Genomic DNA, 19,595 nt, shown 5'->3' on the forward strand with positions numbered 1-19,595 from the left:
TCTTATTCCCATATTGCAGATTGAGAAGACTGAGGCCCAGAGGGAGTGGCTTGCCTAAGGCCACCTAGTGAGAATTCATGGCAGGGGAAGTCTTGATTGGCAGCTCAGTCTCTTAGACACTCCGTGCACCAATTTTTTTTTTTTTTAGTTTTGATTGTCATTAAAGCTTATCATACTTGTTGTGTCTTGTTTCCCCTCTAAGGAGGTCAGGGTTATTCACAGGGAATTATCCCGATTTAACTTCCCATCAAACACTGTGAAACAGATTAGTGGTCGAGACAGCATCATGTCCGAAGCACCCTGTAAGCTTCCTAGCCAAACAACACTTTGAAACAAGGTCTCCCCAGCCCAATAAGTGCAAAGGAGAAAAACTGAGCCAACAGGCCCCTGGTCAATGGATTTAGAGGAGGACTCAAATATAAGTCATCCAGATTTACAGTTATCTGTCAGGCAGAGCACAATATCAGCTGCCCAAAGGAGGAGTGTTCTATATAAATAAGCAACAGGGTTATCCCAGGTTGTGTTTTGGGGCAAAAGTCCAAGTTACCTACCCAAACATCTCATCCAACTGTTCTCTTTGGGCTTAAAAAAATATAAAATGTAGGTTCTTGGGGGAAAAAAAAACACCTTTAGGGAAGCCCCTGATGAAGCTGGACAGATGCAGCCTTTTAGCTGGCCTTGCAATTTAAAATGCAGGCTTTCTGTAAGGCTTCCAGCCCAAGACAAATCTGCCTAACAGAAGGTAAGCAGAGGTAACAGCCTGCTGAAGTCATCACAAGACTGGGAAGTCGTGCCAAGTCACGAGAGGGCTTCGACAGCGTCAGCCCAAAACTATGCAAGAGGCAGGAGCTGCCTACAGCCAAGTCAGAATTTAATGAATTGGAAAAGCATAGGGGTCTATAAATAAGCTCCATTAATGTGAGCAACCTTCACTTCAAGGAAGAAGCCAACTTGTTAAATACAAAGAATTTCTAATGACATTACACATTAAACAACCCCAAAGATTATTTTCTTCTTTGAATGCTGAACTTCAAGTTCTAACTGGAACTCAAGCCACTTGGAAGTTAACAGGTGGTGGGGGAGAGAGAACATGCAAGGAAGTAATCTATATTCCTGAACACAGGTTGTAACAAAAAGTGTCACGTATGGACTAAAAAAAAACTTATACCAACAAATGATATAAAATGACCCACACAGAATCTATAAAAAGAAACATAATAAAAGAACACACACAATTAAAGTCTCAGCTGTGGCGGTCTAGATAAGACTGACGTAGTTTTGCTCCTGCAAACACACGTCTCTTGTTATCCTCTGCTGTTAGCAAACAATAGCTTTGCTTTTTTTGTTGAATAGCCCAGAAAGTAACAGGAATTTGAACCGTGGTTCCTTCTAAGCAGAACAATGAAGTAAACTAAGGCTGCAATCCCATGCCCATTTCCCAGCTAGTAACCACTAGAGCAGCAAATAGGGACTTCCTTCCAAGTCAGCATGCAGAAGACTGCAGTAGAGGATCTGGAAGTACTCCAGCTCCACAAAAGCATGATCTCCAAAGCCCTTTTTAGGCATCCAAACAAACTCTCAAAGGATGCAAACAGGAGTGTGCTTGATGACTAGCCACATATTCTCCTCCATGTGGCCAGCCAGGATTCTAAGCCTCCTCGCATTCGGTGCATGCCTTTGCAGACAAACACAGAATGGGCAATGAGCTCACTGGCACCTCAGGGCAGGCAGTCTTAGCCAGCCAGTACATTCCTGCTCCCAGCCCCCAAAGGCATCTGATTGAGTGCTCAGGGAAGGGAACCAAACAGGGCTTGTGTGTAGCAGCTCTCCAGGGTTTCTGGCAGGAGTCTTTCCCAGTCTGACCTGGAGAAGCCAAAGGCTAAAACTAGCTCCTCTGGCATGTAAAGGAGAAGACTGGCCCCTGAGTAAAAGTTCCAGTGCCGTGAGAGCCCATGAAATGCTGTGAAAGGCTCAACAGAATAGTCTTTGTTTGCAGATGAAAAGATGAAAGCAAAAACATCAAAAGACTTGTAGGGTAAAGAGGAGGTGCGTTCCACAGTTGGGGGGTCCAGGAGAAGGCCAGCAGCCACCCACCAAATCTCAGAGAGTCCTTCTTTCAGCCTAGCATGCAAACTCCTTTCCTGATGCAAATCTTCCCTGCAGTCACCCCATCTGCCTTTTTCTCCTCCAGTTCAGACACAACAGCTTAGAATCTCACACTAGTTATTCAGAACACAATCACAAAGCACTTTCTTGAAACAGTCCCATATCCAGTCCTCTTTCTTTCAGCACTTTGCAGCCTGAACATCACTTAATCACCTGCAACTGACCAAGACAAACAAATCAAATGACTGTCTTGCCCACCTGCACAGAGGTGCAGATAGAAAGCAAACTTCAACTAGAGAACAGCTACCTCCCTCCCACTTCCTCCTTGAAGCTATCTTTGCTTGCTCTGCCTGGCGTTGTCTAGCCACAATTAGATTTTTAGCATTTGGAACCAAGGAGTCTGGTTTTAAGACAGGCAGTGAAATCATACAATACTGGTTACATACATCTCTTAATCTAGTCTTAATTTAGCAGCCATCACTTTAGAGCTAGAACAAAAAGGCTTGGAACAAACCATGCCTCTGGAGCAGGAACGTGGTGTCCTGGAACTGGGCTGCCCTGGTTGGAAGACTTGTTCGCTTTGGCAAACATCCTTCATAACCCTCCCTTAAGCCATTATCTATGAGTCTGCGGCTGACCCCATCTCAAATGGGGAAAGGTCAGCTGCCCCTCCTAGCCAGACTGTGGACATGCTGTTGGTTATCACCCAAATGTGTCTTTAAAATGTTTCACTTTGAGCCCTCTTGATATCAGCTCCATTGTAATGAGGAAATACAGTGAATTAACTCTGGGCAACTTGTAGCAGCTGAGGAAGAGTTCCAGCTGAATGCTTCATAGAGAGAAGAATTCATTTCCTTGCCATGGGGAACTGGACCTGCTTCAAGGCAGCAAGCAGAGAGCTGGGAAAACCTGGTTTTTAGCAATCTGTGGACATTGCAGTCTTACATCAACCTGACTTCACCTGCTTATTCATCAGCTGGGCGAGTTATATAATGAGAATGAAGAAGTGGTTGGGGAACATGATGCGGTCATGACAACTTTGGGACTCAGTGGCAAGTCAATGAGGCAAGCAACGAAACTAGAGGGCAAGAATTCCAAGAAAGGGAGAAAACGTGATGATAGCAGGGACACTGGAGCCAAGCCTTCCTGGGCCCAGCACACACACACACAGCCCTACAAGTCAAATGGGTGAAGTATACAGGAAAGAGGTTTAAGACAAAATATTTCTGATCGCCAAGCACAAAAAAACCGTCTACAGCAAAATGTTTCTACACAACGAGAGCTCTGGGAAAAATTTAGATGGCAGCCCATTTAGAGAAGAAGGTGTCTCCCCCCTTCTCTCTGGCCACCTCTTGATCTGCCAAAGACTGGGCACACACAGCACCATCACAAACCAAATGAAGCCCCAACTGCATTCAGTGAACAAAGTAACCCAATCCCTAAGCAGAACTACCGTACACCAATTACTGACTGATCCTAATTCAGTTAATGTAGAATTTCTTATTATGATTTGAAGTGAACAGAGGAAGAGGGAGAATGTCAGGAAGGGAGGCTGGCATAAGAAAGCCACTAGTCAGCAAAGCAGGGACAGTTAACCACTGAAGGACAGGGGGGTGGAACAAGGTCATTCAGTTCATTGTATTTACTATTGTGCCAGACCAGGTTTCCAATCACTCAAGGCATCAATATTTTTTTTAAACCGTTCCTGCCCGATGTTGCATATACGCCACAGGGATCAAATGTGTACACCTGTGGGCTGGGCAGAAATTGATTAAAAAGAAGAAAAGAGACTGTTTGTGCATACGGCCCATTGTTATAACTCCTAAATATGAACTAAAAGACATCATTTGTGAGCCAAACCATGGACCTCATTGCAGTCTCCTGGTACATTACTGAATATTTCTTCACTCCTGAGGGGGGAAGGGGACAGAAACCGAAGCAAAACAGCTAGAAAACAATTACATGCCATCCTGAATTGAATTTAGTAACCTGAACCACCACGGGGTTCTCCATAGGCAGTTCCTTGCACAGGTCTCAGAGCTTTTTACAATACAAAGCTTTCGACAAGAGATTCAAATCCGACATGGTACGTTTGCCTGGTGCCCACTAACGTAGCCATTTTGGAAACCATAGACCAATTTCCTGGGAACTCCCATTCCATGGCCAGCAAAGCTGACCTAAAGAGTGTAGTTACCCCTTCTGGGTCATCTCCCAACCCCCTGAAGCACCAGGAGCAATTAAGCCTCACATCTACCCTGGTCAGATCATCAACCACATGAACAAAAAACATCAACCAACAACAGAAGGAGACGGCACCTTGTGGGCTGCGGTGACGATCGAGGTTTTGGCTTCTCTTTCTCCTTTTCTCGCTCCCTCTCTCTGTCCCGGTCACGGTCTCTGTGCTGTCGGTCTTTATCATCCCGCTTGATGCGTTCCCTCTCCCGTTCCCATTCCTCTTTCCTCCTCTGCCGCTCCTTGTCGCGCTCTCGTTCCCGCTCACGCTCTCTCTCCCTCTGCCGCCGCTCCCGTTCACGCTCCCTCTCCCGTTCGCGCTCCCGTTCGCGCTGTCGGTTCTCCCGCTCTCGTTCTCTTTCCCTCTCCTGATGAGAGAGAGGGTGAGGCATGTTTAAGTTCTGCCTTGCACGTGCACACATGACACTCCTTCAACAAGTATGCCTCCCCTTTTACAACAGCTTCACTGTGTTTCTGGGCCCAACTCCAAGTTCTGGTTATCACCTCTGAAACCTTTAGTGGGCTTTAGGCTACAAGGTGACCTAAAGGACTGTTTCCTCTCAAGTTTGCTCCCTCATTAAGATCATTCAAGAAGGCCCTCTTGCATGTCCCACCACTCTGCAACGTGCAGTTGATGTGAACATGTGAGGGGCCTTTTCTGTGCTATCCAACTCCCTGCCGAGGGAAATACACTTGGTCTACTCCCAGCCCTTCCAGTGACCTCAGAAACCTTTTTGTTACAGCAGCATTTGATCAGTAGGCACTCTGAATTTTACTGTTGCTTCTGAGATGGGCCTAGATAATCGTGTTCCACTAGATGCCACTACATGGGTAGATGCATTCCACCACCGCAGCAATGAGTGAAAATGGAGAAACCAAATGGGAGGGGACACTACGTGGTTACTCTCCATGCCAGCATCACTAGCTGATTCTGCATTTCAACAGTTACCAGAGTGCTGTGGGATGCAGACACAGAAATGGCAGCCAGAAAGACTGAAGGAGTCATTCCAGTTGCAACAAATGTCTTGTCTGAATCAACCTATGAGGAACAGGTGCCTGAAGCCTTCAGCACAGGAAGTCCAGAAGGGTGCATATCATTACCTTACTTAGTCTGTAATTCCGGTACGGGTCAGGGTCCGTGTACTGAACTCTGAAGTTCTCGTACTGCCCACCTCGCCACAATCGCTCTATTTCGTAATCATAATAAGGATCTGCATAGGGATCGAGCCTGCAGAGGAATCAAAAGAAGTGAAAACTAAAACACTTTCGCACATGTAGGAAGAAGTCACTATAAGCCCTCCCAGTTCCTTCTTCAGTCACTGACTGTCTTCAGCCATCATATTCAGAGCAACCATTGGATAAAAGCAAGAATGGATTTCAGTACCACGCTTAACAAATAGCGTGTGTTTGAAGCCTTAGATGACCCATGGAACAGTGACTGGAAAAGGTACAGTAAGCTGTCTTCTCAGGGATCATGTGACAGGCTCCTGCTTACAGAATCATCTTTTTTTGGGGGGGGGGGACTGTATTAATGAACCATCCATGCTTGGGGGGTACATTCCCTTTCCCATGCACATGTATGTGTCCAAATTAAAAATATTTCTCAAACAGACTCAAACACTTTCAGGGCAACAGTTCTGCTGGCTGTTCTTCCTTGCGTGATGTAGCAGCACACCCACATCTTTATCTTCACTTCACTGCCAATTGTGGAGCTTAGTGGCTGCCATGCGACGCCACCCCACCCCAATGTTACAGGCAGGGTGAAGCATCTTTCCAAGGTACAGCTGGGGGAGGGGGAGAATGTTGCCACAAGCTGATTGCTGCTATCCACCTACCCCAAAAACGTTCCAGAAGTGATACTATGACATTACCTATTGTTGTTCAGGGGGCATTCTGGGGGACAACAATGGCGGCTGCTTGCTGTCGGGAAGAACACCAGTAAGCCCCCCCAGACTTAAAAGAGGTTTCATCTCCTCTTTCACCTCACTGTGCCCCCGACAAGTGGAAAGTTTCCACAAGAGAATTTTGGGCTTGATGCCTTCTTTTATAAAACTCTGCCAACACCTGGCAGGCTTCAAACCAGAACAGGCACAATCAGAACTGGTCAACTGGAAACCAGGCCTTATGCAACAGTTGGTATTGATCTAAGAATTCCTAAGAAAGGCCAGGGATCAGAATGAAAGCAACATAGTCCACTACAGGCGTGCGAGGATTAGGGGTTGCTTACCCATAGTTAACATTTTCTTTGATGTCCGCCTCACTGGAGTTTGTCAAAAACAAGAGAAAAAAAGGAGATTTATGAGCCAGTCATCTTCATACATCACAAGCTAATTTCAATGAAAGCTTTTGGAGGAAAAAAAAATCTTAACTCTTTGGGAAATGGTTTTCTGAAAAATTCTGAATTGAAAAATTCTGCAGAAAATTATCCAGTGCTCAAACACAATCAGGATCTGAATTAGCATGCTTGACGTATGCTTAACAAAACAAAGGATATCATGTTAGAGAGACGCGTTCTATCAACATTGTACAAGTTTTTTCCCCAAAGGAGTTGAACTGAAATATTTGACTAAGAAAATCACATTCAATAAAGTTGAGTAAACACATTTTAAGCGTTTACTTTGAGTAAACGCATTCAAAGCTTTACATTGAAATTATTTTTACTGGAATATTTGTAAATGTTTGGACATATGCTGAAATCAATAAAATATGCTTCCCTTATATTCCATTTAACATTTTAAGATAAAAACCAGTGTTTTTATCTGCTAAGGTACTAATCTACTAATTTTGGCACACACCAAAGAGCTGTTTATATAAACCAAAACACACTTCCTAGGGATAGTCATTAGTAAAAAAACTGTGACACTGAAACTCCTCTGTTTGATTGGATGCCACTTCACCCCCAATCAAGTCACATGAGCACAGAGATGCGAGTATGCACCTGCTACCCCTGCCCACCCACTGTGCAAGTCCAGTCCCAATATTCCTGGAGAGATATACAGGGTCATCTTGTTCAATACGGCCTACGCACACACAATCTAACATTTATACACTGACTTCATGTCGTCAATGACTGTTTTTATCCTGGAAATTGACCATGTGATCTGTACCCATGTGCATGAGAAGTTCATGCACAATGGCCTTATTTGAATGTTACAGCCCTGGACCATCAGGAACATGGAAACAATGTGCCACATGTAGTTAGGTATGTTCTTTTGAAGCATTTGCTCATTTAAAGAGATTCTTATCCCATTGTTTCTCCCCCCCCCAAAGTGGGGCACCCAGCAGTGTACAACAGGCATGTGTGCTTAGAAGCCTGCTTTCACAGATGAAGGATCCACAAACTTGCTTCTACGTGATAAATAAATATTGTCAGGTTACGATAGCCATGATGCAAAATTCTGCACTTCTGTAGTGCAATCAAGGGAGCAGGAAAAACATGCAGCCCTATCTAGATGATGTAGTTAGATGGAGTTGGCTATGATCCAAAGCAGAAAAATCACTTTGTTCTAGCTAACGAGGGCCCCTCACTTGATACAGGGCCCACACTAAGCAAGTCAAAACTTGCGAGTTACAGATCTGTTGTGGCGGCTCACCAGGCCTGTGATCTGAACAAACCCAGCCTCACCCATGACTGCTGGCTCTCCAGAGATGTTTGCTTAACTAACACGTTAAACAGGGCTCTATCTTGTGACACCACAGTGCTAAAATACCCTGAGCAAAAAATACACACTTGGCTATCCCAATTCATACATGCACTCACACATGCTAAAGTGGAAGCATGTTGATAAAACAAGTGTGTTTATTCTGCTTTCCATGGGTACATATCTATTTTTCCCCAGTTCTAACCTCAGCAGCTCTGGGGGTATTTGAGCACTGTGCTGTCACAAGATAGATCCCTGTTTAACATGTTAGTGTTAAACAGTGTTAGTGGGGTGTATTGCATAGGGAAAGAAAGACCACGCACAAAGGAACAGGACCTCAGTAATGGGTTAGACTAGAGAGCATCCTGTTGCCACAAGACAATACAACTGACTTCTAGATAAGCCAGCACTGCCCTCTGGTGGATGACCTGCTGAGAGAAGACAAGGGAAGCACAAGCATTTAATAGGAAGCCAACCCACTGGCATTTCCTTGGTCCCAACACGGAGTCCCCAATTCAAAGCAGTGCCTTACGTGGAATCCCGCACGTCTCGAGTGATGCGATAGTTCCAGTCCCGGAAAAATTCATTCTCTTTGTCAAACTCGCGCTCGTCTTCCCCGATGGTCACTGTAAACCGTTTTTCCTCGAAGTCAGGTTCCTGCTCTTTCCTCATAGTGGCCTTTTTCAACACCTGCAAGGGCAGCACGGGTCAGCTGGGAGAAGAGACCACAAACCACCAGGAGGCATGTGCCAATCTGACCCACCGCACAGCATTAAACCCATTTTTACCTGGTCCACAGGTGTACACATTTGGTCCCTGTTGCGTATATGCAACGTTGGACAGAAATGGCTTAATAATGCACCAAATATTCAATTCTCATTTAAAAACAAATTAAATTTCTACCCTGCTCTGTTAGGCAGAAGGCCTCTCCAGGTAGTTTGCAAACAGAAGACCACTAGAATAAAAACAGAGCAGCAGAAAGATGATGTAAGCCACACTAAAAAACAACATTTTAAAATACAGCATCTAAAAGGAGAGCAAAAAGATCAACGTGGGGTTTCAAACATGGTTGGGGGTCCCATAACTGAAGAGACCCTATCATGAGTCCTCACTCTGTAATTTCTGGAGGAAGAAATTGTCAACAGCCAGGCTGGCATACTGGAAGGAGATGATCCTTCAGGTAGCCTGATCTCAAGCTCTTTAGGGATGAAAAGGTTAAAGCCAGTACCTAGGATAGAGCGCAAAGTCAGACCAGGAGGAAGGACTGTTTCAGGAGTAGAGAGATATGCTGTCCACTTTATCCCATTTAGGAACCTAGCTACCATATTCAGTACTAACTATAGTTTCTAACAGTCTTCAAGGGCAGCCCTATCCAGAACCCATACCAGAAAGGAGATTAGGAGAGAAAGACAGACTGTGGGCCAAGCTATTCCAATCCAGGCCTCTCTGATGCCCCCCCCCCTTTATCAACTCTGCTATTTTAAAATACAGTTGTAAGAGGATAACATTTCACTGTCTAGGTTAAGGACTCTTGTAGAACCACAGCACTAAAATCTCACAACTGTGTGTCGACTGGATGGTTTCTATCCTGCTTCTCTCACAGTAATTTACAAAATAACTTGGGGCACTTCTCACATAAGTAGAGAAGCAGAAATGCTTCAGAGTCTTCTGTAAAGACTCCATACCTGATCTTAGAATTTCTTCATTTTGTGACTGCGCAGCCAGCTTTATTTATTTATTTATTTATTCATTCATTCATTCAGAATGCGAGCATTCTGAAAAACCAGATTCCAGCTTTGCCAGCTTTCTGTGGATGTTATGTGCTTTCTCTCTTTACAATAATCAGTCTGTTGGTCTGCATACAACCATGAGCTTAGCATGGCAACCAGTGGCTGAAGCATGCCAGTCTGTGAGGGACTATCACGTGACACCATGCATGAGCCACAATGACCTCCTCACAAGCGATATTAGATGACGTAGCCTGCGTTTCCTTGCTTTTGTGGCTTTGCACTTTGAAGAATGACCTGCTTAGCAACCTTAGCTCACTTAAAACAAAACAAAAAACCACAAAATCAAGAAACACACAACAAACTAAATTTGTCAATCAAGCAAATATTTAACTTGGGTATCCATAGAAACTCATCCAGAATTAAAAAAAAGATCACATTGCACACATTACACACAGTCTGAAGTAAGCTTGTGTGTCACTCAGGAAGCTACGGAAAGGACTGTGGTTCAATGGCAGGGCATCCTCGGCCTCTCCAGCAACAGGACTTTGAGTAGCAGGCTGAGAAAGGGACCTTAGCTCTGTCCAAAACTTTGGAGCACTACTACCTCTCAGAGTAGCTGATGTGGGCCAGAAATAACAGAAGCCTGGTTATGTACTGAGGAGAGCCATTAGTTCATCAAGAACACACATGCATAACACTCAGTGGCTGACCACACGTTTTGACAGCAGAAGGGCTCAGGTCAACTATCAACATCATCTCCAGTTCAAGGAGGTAGAAAATAGTAGGTGAGTAACCCCTGGGCTAGATGGGCCAGTGGCCTGACTCTGCACAATGTTTGCACGCACACCCTGCTTCATTTGCACTTGCCCTTTCCCATTTACCCCCTTTTACCTCTTTAGCATGGCGGAGTCCCCTTTCCCAGGCACTCTCTGTTGGGGGATCCGGAGGCGGTGGTGGCAAGATTTCATCAACTACCGGCCCTCCCTGTTGGAACACAGAAAAGGATAAGCCCAGAGTGAGAGCAACACATGTCTTCCTGTGCGCAGATCCTTAGCTTGGCTGCCTGCACATCTCTGGACTGCAGGTACTTGGGAAGCAAATTGATTTAATAACAGTTATAAAAGTTATACAACAATAAAATCTTCAAATGAAGCACGGTCTAAGCTTGGAAACTTGTTTGTTTATGCATATAAACAGTTGTTGCACAAGTGGGTTCTAGTGTGAGTTCCATGGAAACCTGGGTCAGACAAAGGGCTACCTTTGAAGAATCTCAGTGAATCATTTATTTCAAAATCACTGGACCACAGAATGTATTATTTTGCAAAGAATGTATACTCTGCTTTACCTGATAACTAGAGGTGTTTGTTTCTGGTGAGTAAGATAAGATTACAGCTCAAGTCTTACTGAACCTAACTGGCTCAGTTTGAGTAAAATAAATAATATTTACGCCTCTACTGATAACAAATCAGCTTAAAGTAGCTTACAGCAAAACTTGGAATGTGGTGTAATATATCAAAACACTACGGAAACAATGATATCCCCACAAATTAAAAAGGAACACATTTTAATAAGTGGACAAATGTTATATCCATCAAATGCTATATCCATCAAATCAATGTACATTGATTTGAACATTGGTCATGCACATTGGGGCAAAAAATCAAAACTTTACATATAGGCTGATGGGTTCTGAGCTGTCTGTGACAGATCAGGAGCGAGATCTTGGGGTGGTGGAGGACAGGTTGATGAAAGTGTCGACCCAATGTGCGGTGGCAGTAAAGAAGGCCAATTCTATGCTTGGGAACATTAGAAAAGGTATTGAGAACAAAACGGCTAATATTATAATGCCGTTGTACAAATCGATGGTAAGGCCACACCTGGAGTATTGTGTCCAGTTCTGGTCGCCACATCTCAAAAAAGACATAATGGAAACGGAAAAGGTGAAAAAGAGAGTGACTAAGATGATTACAGGGCTGGGGCACCTTCCTTATGAGGAAAGGCTACGACATTTGGGCCTCTTCAGCCTAGAAAAGAGGCGCCTGAGGGGGGACATGATTGAGACATTCAAAATTATGCAGGGGATGGACAGAGCAGATAGAGAGATGCTCTTTACACTCTCACATAACACCAGAACCAGGTGACATCCGATAAAATTGAGTATTGGGAGGGTTAGGACAGACAATAGAAAATATTCCTTTACTCAGCGTGTGGTTGGTCTGTGCAACTCCTTGCCACAGGATGTGGTGATGGTGTCTGGCCTGGACGCCTTTAAAAGGGGATTGGACAAGTTTCTGGAGGAAAAATCCAATACGGGTTACAAGCCATGATGTCTATGTGCTACCTCCTGATTTTAGAAATGGGCTAAGTCAGAATGCCAGATGCAAGGGAGGGCACCAGGATGAGGCCTCTTGTTATCTGGTGTGCTCCCTCGGGCATTTGGTGGGCCGCTGTGAGATGCAGGAAGCTGGAGTAGATGGGCCTATGGCCTGATCCAGTCCAAAGTCATCTTTAAAAGGTAGGTTTAGACCACCTTTGGAAGGGTGGCATGGAAGGGTTCCTTGGGGGGAGAGGAGGGATTCCACGAAACTGGTGTTATCGCTGAGAAGGCCCTGAAAAGGCTGCATGGAACAGGACCTTGGACGTTGAACAGAGTGGGGCACTGACAGAATTCTTAAGATACCTCAGTCCCAAAGTGCTTATGGTTTTAAAAGGTTAAAATCAGCACCCTGAATTGAGCCCAGAAACAACAAGGCCATCAGAGCAGATTGAGTAACACTGCAGAAATATGCTCTGACCCATTTCAACCAGCAACCTGGCAGCAGCATTATCAACTGGCTGAAATTCTGAACTCTTCTCATGGGCAGCCTCACGCAGAGTACATTGTGGTAGTAAACTGAAGTTTATTTTTTAACTGCAGAGAAGTTCAACAAGAATTTGTGGGTCAGAAAAACTGTGCCAAAGTCTGCATGCAACTCAAAAGGTATTGCATTGCCCTTCCCTCCTCCAGCATCACCAGTAGATGAACAAAAAAATAAATGCAGGATTAATTACACAATGAGCAATGAACAGATGGAATTCACCACCCAAAGATGTGGTAAGGATCACTGGGTTGGGCGGCTTGAAATGGGGATCAAACCAAACTACATAGTAGGAGAAGTGGTCTTACCAAAGGCTATCAGGACCAGCTCTTCTGATGATTTTATGAACTGCGAATACCAACCTGAGGTCCCTCACTTGCCCCTGCATTTGTATGCTACCTCATGTAATGTGGGTTGATCAAAATTTCAAATTAAATGACAATGATCAGATTGAAACAACAACATATACAGAACAGCTTTCCTACCCAAGGATTAGCTGGCATCAGTGGGTGAGGACCAGGACCAATTGGTGGGGCACCATTGGGCGAGAAAGGATCTGGCTTAGAGATCAAGGAGTAGTTCCCTTTGTCGTTCACACCTGGATGAATAAACCGACAGTTCATTCCCCAAGTACAGTGACCTATGGAAAAAATGCAGAGAAAGTTTTAAATGCCTTCTTGTAGAAAACTATAAAAATGTACCCTGTATATTTAGCCTTTCCAGAGAAAATCAGATTGCCTCTTTCTTCACCCCTTAGCACTGAGGTATTCAATCTGTGCGTCCCGCCTCCCTAATGAGGAATGGCTAGCCTCCAGGGGCGTCACCAGGCATCTTGGGGAGAGAGGCTGCTCTGCTCTGCTGCACGTGCTGCCTGCTGACTTGCTGCTTTTCTGCAGCTGTGAACGAGGTTGGTGGGGCAGCATGAGGCTGGGAGGGCGTGTGAAACATGGCGGGGGGAGGTGGGAGAGAAGGCTGGTTGGGCAGGCAGGCAGGCAGGCAGAGATGCCGCATCTCACCATGGAGCTCTCTCCATGTGCAACCTTGCCCCAAGGACTACATTTCCCAGTGTGCCCCTCGCCCTAAGCATCCTGGGATTGGTCAAGGCTGGAGGAGAGAAGAGCACGGAGCTGCTGCATCTCATCAGCACAGGGCGTGCTCCTGGCAGGCTTTAAAGTAAGTACAGGCAGTGCAGCGCTTTCCTCTGCTTGGGAAGGAAGGAGCCAGCCTGCTCCTAGTGGGAGGTGTCCAAATGCCCCAGCCTGCATCCCTCCACTTTGCCTGGGGGGAACAGGGGTGGCATCTGCATGCTGGGTGTTAAGTGTGTGAGCAGCCCCCATCTACTTTGGGGTGAGTTGTAATCTTGCTGGGTGTGGCTGCAATCCTTTCCACACTTTCCTGGGAGTAAGCCCTATTGACTCAAATGGGGTTTACTTCTGAGTAGACCTACACAGGCTTGGGGTCTGTGTCAGCTTAACCAAGGATCCTCACCCTTCTCTTTTTCCTCCCCCTTCAAAAAAGAAAAAAAGCCACGCTTGATGGCTTTGTTTCCAAAAACTGATTAAAAATAAAAATCCCCATTCCTTTTTAGCCATTCCCCTTTTTCCTCCTGCCTCCTTGGGGGGGGGGGTACTCTGTTGGCTGCTATTGTAAGACAAAAGGCACAATCCTAGCTAGGTCTACTCAGAAGTAGGTCCTATTATGTTTAATGGGACTTACTCCCAGGAAAGTGGGGTTAGGATTCCAGCCAAACAGTCTCTAGGTCTCAGTTTGCTTCAGTTTGCAATTAGCAGATACACACAAAACAAAGTCTTCCCCTCCCCCAGCAAATTCATCACTTCCCCCCTTCCTTTCCCAAACCCTCCAGGTGTGCTGCTAACAAACTCAGGGCACGATCCTAACCAGGTCTACTCAGAAGTAAGTCCTATTTTGTTCAATGGGGCTTACTCTCAGGTAAGTGTGGTTAGGATTGCAGCCTCAGAGTGCTGGCAGTCTTGTTTCTAGTGTATAACACTTTCTAGTGTTTCTCATGTATAACACGTTCCTCCCCATTTTGGGGGTAATTGAGGTGAGGTGCTGTAATGGGGAGCTGTAGCCAATGGCTACAAGGATCAGGGGAGGCGCGAGCTGGAAAAGTTCAAGAACCACTGCCTTAGCAGACAAAGGTCAGGCACAATCACTTGACATTCAATTTCTTGGTTCTTCTACTAGCATCCAGAGTGAAGACAACAGTAAACACTGCTCACTGAACTGCCCATTTTTGCTGCTCTGCACTGCACCCCACAGGACCACACTGCAGTATTGTTTTTTAATCACTGGAAGAAGAATGTCAATTTGAACTTCTCTCCACACCTGATGCTGATTAACTTAACTACGTTTAACTAAGTGCTGGTTAACTTAAATGAGTTTTCAGAAGTGGGGAAGGAGATTTTTCAGATCAATGGTCTTCACTGAACATTTATTAAATAGGACAGATGGAAAAACCTAACATCGTGTTTTGTGTATTCACTATACTTAATCAGGTGAATTGCGCAGGTGTCACCTCATCAGGCTGCCCTGTGTAATGTTATTTTTGCCCCCAAAGCTGGAGTGGGAATCACAGTGAGTTGTGGGGGAGGGGGGCTCCCTCTGGAGTTGGGTGTTGTTTTCAGCTGCTATGAGTAAAAGGACAAAGAAGTTCCCAGGAGAACTGCGAGTTTTATTATTGTATTGTACTTTTAAAATGTCATTTGCTATTTTGGGGGCCTCCTTGCAGACTGAATGGCAGAATACAGATAAATGAATAAATGTAAAAAAAAAAACTTTTTAAAATATATATTAAAACCATTGTTAAACTGCTTTCCAGAAAGCTCAGAACGGTTGTGTAAAGAAAGATACAGGGCAAGACAAGTGCAGTATTTAGAGGTCAGCAACTGCACCCACAACCTCCCTGCTTCACCCTTTCAATTGGGTAAACTGAGAATGAACTGGGGAAAGGTAGTTCTTGCTACCTCCACCCAAAGCTAGAGAGAATGCAGCCAGGCGGCTGGCTTGGGAAAACCTCCCTCCAAAGTTATGGGGAGTCCCCAATATCAGGAGTCTCCTCAAAAACAAAGAAGTGTAGGAAGCCTGAGAGATGAGGTTACCTGCTCCCTCCTGAATGAACTAAAAGCCCAAGCAGGTAAAATGAAAAGTTTATTAACCCATTTCTGCCCAGTCCACAGGTGTAGACATTTGATTCCTGTTGCATATATGCAACACTGGCAGAAATGGCTTAAAGGAGATATTGTAAATATCAAAACAAAGGAAAGAAAAATGCTACTGTAAGAAAACAAGACTCTTATCAAAAGGGGAAAGAGAGGTGGCAAACTCCTGATTTGTGCTTTCCAGGTTCTTTCTTTCCCTTACTCATTTTGCAGCATTGCATTTGTTATTTGCAGGATGGGTAGGTAAGTTCCTACAGAGCACTGGATGCTCCTTACATGAGATCCAGGCCATTGTGTAAATGGTGTGCATGACCCTGCTTATCACAACCTGTGGGCATTCACCAGGTTTCACCTGGAGACTTGAGCTCCATTTGACTCTCCCACTCCTGGGAACTGGGTGGCCTTCAGGTCAGATCTTTGATTTACTGGTCAGTTGGGAAAGAAGGCAACACTCAAACAATAACCATCCCCGCAACAAGGCAACCATGAGTGACTTAGCTGTCCCTTTAGGAAGTAGAAGCATCACAGATGCCTCTGAGGTGCTAGAGATGTCCAAAGCAGGTGAAAAATAATCCACAAAATAGGGAAAAGTCAGATATTTTCACCACAAGCTGATACTAAAAACACAAGTGATAAATAGGAACAATTATGAAAACCACAAGAAAATTTTGTACTAGGCAAAGCAAACACAGAAAATTTAAACCTGCCCCCAAAGGCTTGGCAAAACAAGAAGGCTCTACAGCCTTCCCTAGCAGGTAATGGCCTTCCTTGTAATTTCAAGGTGAGAGGATGAGTTGTTTGTGTAGGACCTTGCCATGGGGAGAGGGTGGGTTGGCTCAGGAGGGGGAGGTTTAATTCTCTCTCCCGGGCTTTAGTTAGAGGTGAAGGGCTTCAATTTACTTTCCACCAAGACAATGAAATACTTCCTTTGCTATTGATCTGCTGCTCATATTTATGCTCATCCTGGCTGCGTTTATCTTTGAAACGGGATTTTGCTTATTGCTAATATTTTTTACTGTTGTTGCAGCTTGCATATACTTTGCTAGTTTTGCTGATTACAACAAATTGAATGAACCAACAAACTAATTATCATGTAACTTTTCCCTGCCCTGTTCCACCTCCTTCTGTTCCTTTCTTGCTCCACTTACATGCCATAGTTTCTTGCTATGCAACACCAAGATCTGTCTCAAAATTTGGCAGCTGGGGTTCATGCAGACAAAAAGAAATGGCTGTCAGTCAAGACAACTTGACAGAACGTCCACGTTCAGAGGCAACACAGCCCTGAAAACTCTGAGGGAGTGCAGTGAGAGCAGATGAAGTTACTGCCTTCCATGTCCATGAGCTCCCCATGTGGGCATCTGAACTAGGAAGACCTTTGCTCTGATCCATCAGGGCTCCATTCTAGTCAACTTGAAGGCCTGGAGTGATGCTCACTGTGGCAACAAGGAGACTCTTGATGGGGTGTGACTTGCCAAGAGAATGACCCTGGCTATGCAACACATGCAGAAGTTGGACAGCTGCCTCAGCAGCCTTGACGGTGGGAAGCACTCAGGGACTTGCTCCTACCTTTCATGAAGAAGCGGCAGGTGGGGCGTGGCCTCACTTTCCTATCACTGGGGTCTTTCACCTCTCCCTCCTCCAGATCATCATCCTGAAAGACAGTAGAAGAAGCATACACAATAGAAACAAAAATTAACCAAGTGGACTTCACCCCAACCCTTGAGCATAAGCACCCCAACTCAACTGAGGTGTCCAAGAACTGGTACACTGGTAGAGCTCAACATGGACTGAGGATGGGTTGCAGGTCTGAGATAAGCATAGCACATGCTTTGGGTGCAGAAGTTCCCAGGGTCAAGCCCTTGGAAGGGCTGGGAATGACACTTCTCTGCCTGAAATCTTGGAGAGCTGCTGTTAGTCAACTTAGACCAGTGTTCCTCAACCTTCCTTGTGCCATGAACCCAATAAATAATAAATACAAATGAAATAAATGAAAGAAAATAATGATATTGAGGACCCACCACCAAATCTCCCTCTCCTAGGACCTGATCCACCGAAATCCACCACTGACATCACGATCCAAAGAAAGGACCTGCAGTTCCTCACTAATTCAAAATAGTGCACACAATGTCTGCTGTGGGAGCCTGGGCCACCTGTGTAAGAGAAATCTGCCTGCCACTCCACAGGCATTGGGAGAGGCTTCGCGCACCCCGATTTGCCTGTGGAATGGCAGACATGTTTTTCATTTGTCACACATGTGCACAAACAGGAAACCCCCTAGTTCAGTTAAAGCAGGGGTGCTCACACTTTTTTGGCTCGAGAGCTACTTTGAAACCCAGCAAGGCCAGGAGATCTACCAGAGTTTTTTTTTACAATGTTCGTGCCATCATATGACATTTATGTGTACAATGTATGTTGGTGTACCTTGAGCCCCACTGAGTATAACAGGACTTACTCCTGAGTAGACATGCCTAGGATTAGGCTGTGAGGCTGCAATCCTAGCCACACTTACCTGGGAGTAAGCCCCATTGAGTACAATGGGCCTTACCCCGGCGTTTCCTCCCAGAGGCACCTGAAAGGGGGGGGGTCGGCACTCTGCGATCTACTCATTTTGCCTTGCGATCTACCGGTAGATCGCGATCCACCTATTGAGCACCCCTGAGTTAAAGAGTACCTGACATTCCTGCTCCTCTTTCCACTGTTTGTGGCAACTATTAGCCCAGTTTGTGGCAACTATTAGGTGCAAGGGGTGTCCTTAAAGGTAGTCAGGCAGGAGGACAGATTGAAGAGAAAAGGCCAGAGAGCCTGTGTCTTACACAAATATTAGTTCCTGCCACCCACCAGGCTCCTTTCTGCTCAAGCTGCACTACTTCACTTTGGTAACCTTCCTCTTCTGCAACACTGCTAAAAGTATACTGGAGAGTCTCCAAAATCTACAGAGCTAGGTGCCAAGGAAAGCAGAAAGCTGCACGCCTGCGGACATTGCCTGATGTGCATCAGTTACTTTCAGCACAGTTCATAAGCTCACCTGGAGCAGAATTTGGATTCTGCCTCCTGCTACCCCTAAATTTGGTGCAGAACAACAGAAGTGCTTTGTATCTGACTTTTTCCTAACATCAGATCTGTAGGATGCCAGATATGTAGGAGAGGTTACACACTATTAAGCTTAAAGTCCAACTATGTTCCGAGCAGCTTTCAACAGTAGGCGTTAAAACCATTTCACTGTTCGCTGCCACAACATCCCCCCTCCCTTTTTATCCCTATTTTGGGAAACAGAGCATTGAATTGCCACATAGCCTGGCTCTCACTTTCGCGGCAAAATCGAAAGCCGCTGCCCAGCAAGACACATTGAGTGAGACTTTTGCAAGTCCTTTACAGCAACCTAAAAAAATTAATAACTTCAAAAAAACTAGACAGTAAAATTAAACAAGACCAAAAACAAATGAGGGCAGAGCTCAGTGGTAGATCACATGCTTTGCATGCAGAAAGTGAGAGATTCATCTCTTTTAGAGAAGGGCTAGACCTTAGTGATGGAAGCAGGTCTCATCTGCTGTTAATAGGGCTGTGAAAGGCTTCTCCTTGGAGAGCTAGAGTAAACACTGTTGAGTTAGATCAGTGCTTCCAACTTTTTAGCACCAGGTCCCATTTTTTAAAACAATCTATTGTAACTCCAATCTATTGCAACCTACTAGCCAAAAATGAGAAATAGAAACATTTTATTTATTAATATCAATTAATAAATTAGTAATTAATAATCAGGGTCTTATGCTCCTGCAGCTGCTAGAGACCTTACATATAGTACGTGTGTACAGATGTTTGCTAGAGTCTCCCTAGAAATGTTCAAGGACT

At 45.0% G+C, this 19,595-nt stretch overlaps 1 protein-coding gene across 4 annotated transcripts in view; it reads right to left on the reverse strand.

The window, feature by feature from the left end:
* Positions 1-19,595, reverse strand: part of ZC3H18 (zinc finger CCCH-type containing 18) — a 55,357-nt gene that overhangs the window by 25,481 nt on the left and 10,281 nt on the right. For all 4 annotated transcript variants that reach the window (XM_066636997.1, XM_066636999.1, XM_066636998.1 and 1 more), the window contains 7 exons: positions 17,316-17,400; positions 13,053-13,207; positions 10,601-10,693; positions 8,512-8,669; positions 6,566-6,598; positions 5,440-5,566; positions 4,423-4,706 (listed from right to left, as the gene is read on the reverse strand). In XM_066636997.1, the coding sequence (XP_066493094.1) occupies positions 4,423-4,706; positions 5,440-5,566; positions 6,566-6,598; positions 8,512-8,669; positions 10,601-10,693; positions 13,053-13,207; positions 17,316-17,400 (935 nt within the window). The remainder of the gene's footprint in view (positions 1-4,422; positions 4,707-5,439; positions 5,567-6,565; positions 6,599-8,511; positions 8,670-10,600; positions 10,694-13,052; positions 13,208-17,315; positions 17,401-19,595) is intronic.

Source organism: Tiliqua scincoides, chromosome 9 (genome assembly GCF_035046505.1).
Source record: "Tiliqua scincoides isolate rTilSci1 chromosome 9, rTilSci1.hap2, whole genome shotgun sequence".
NCBI classification, from domain to species: domain Eukaryota; kingdom Metazoa; phylum Chordata; class Lepidosauria; order Squamata; family Scincidae; genus Tiliqua; species Tiliqua scincoides.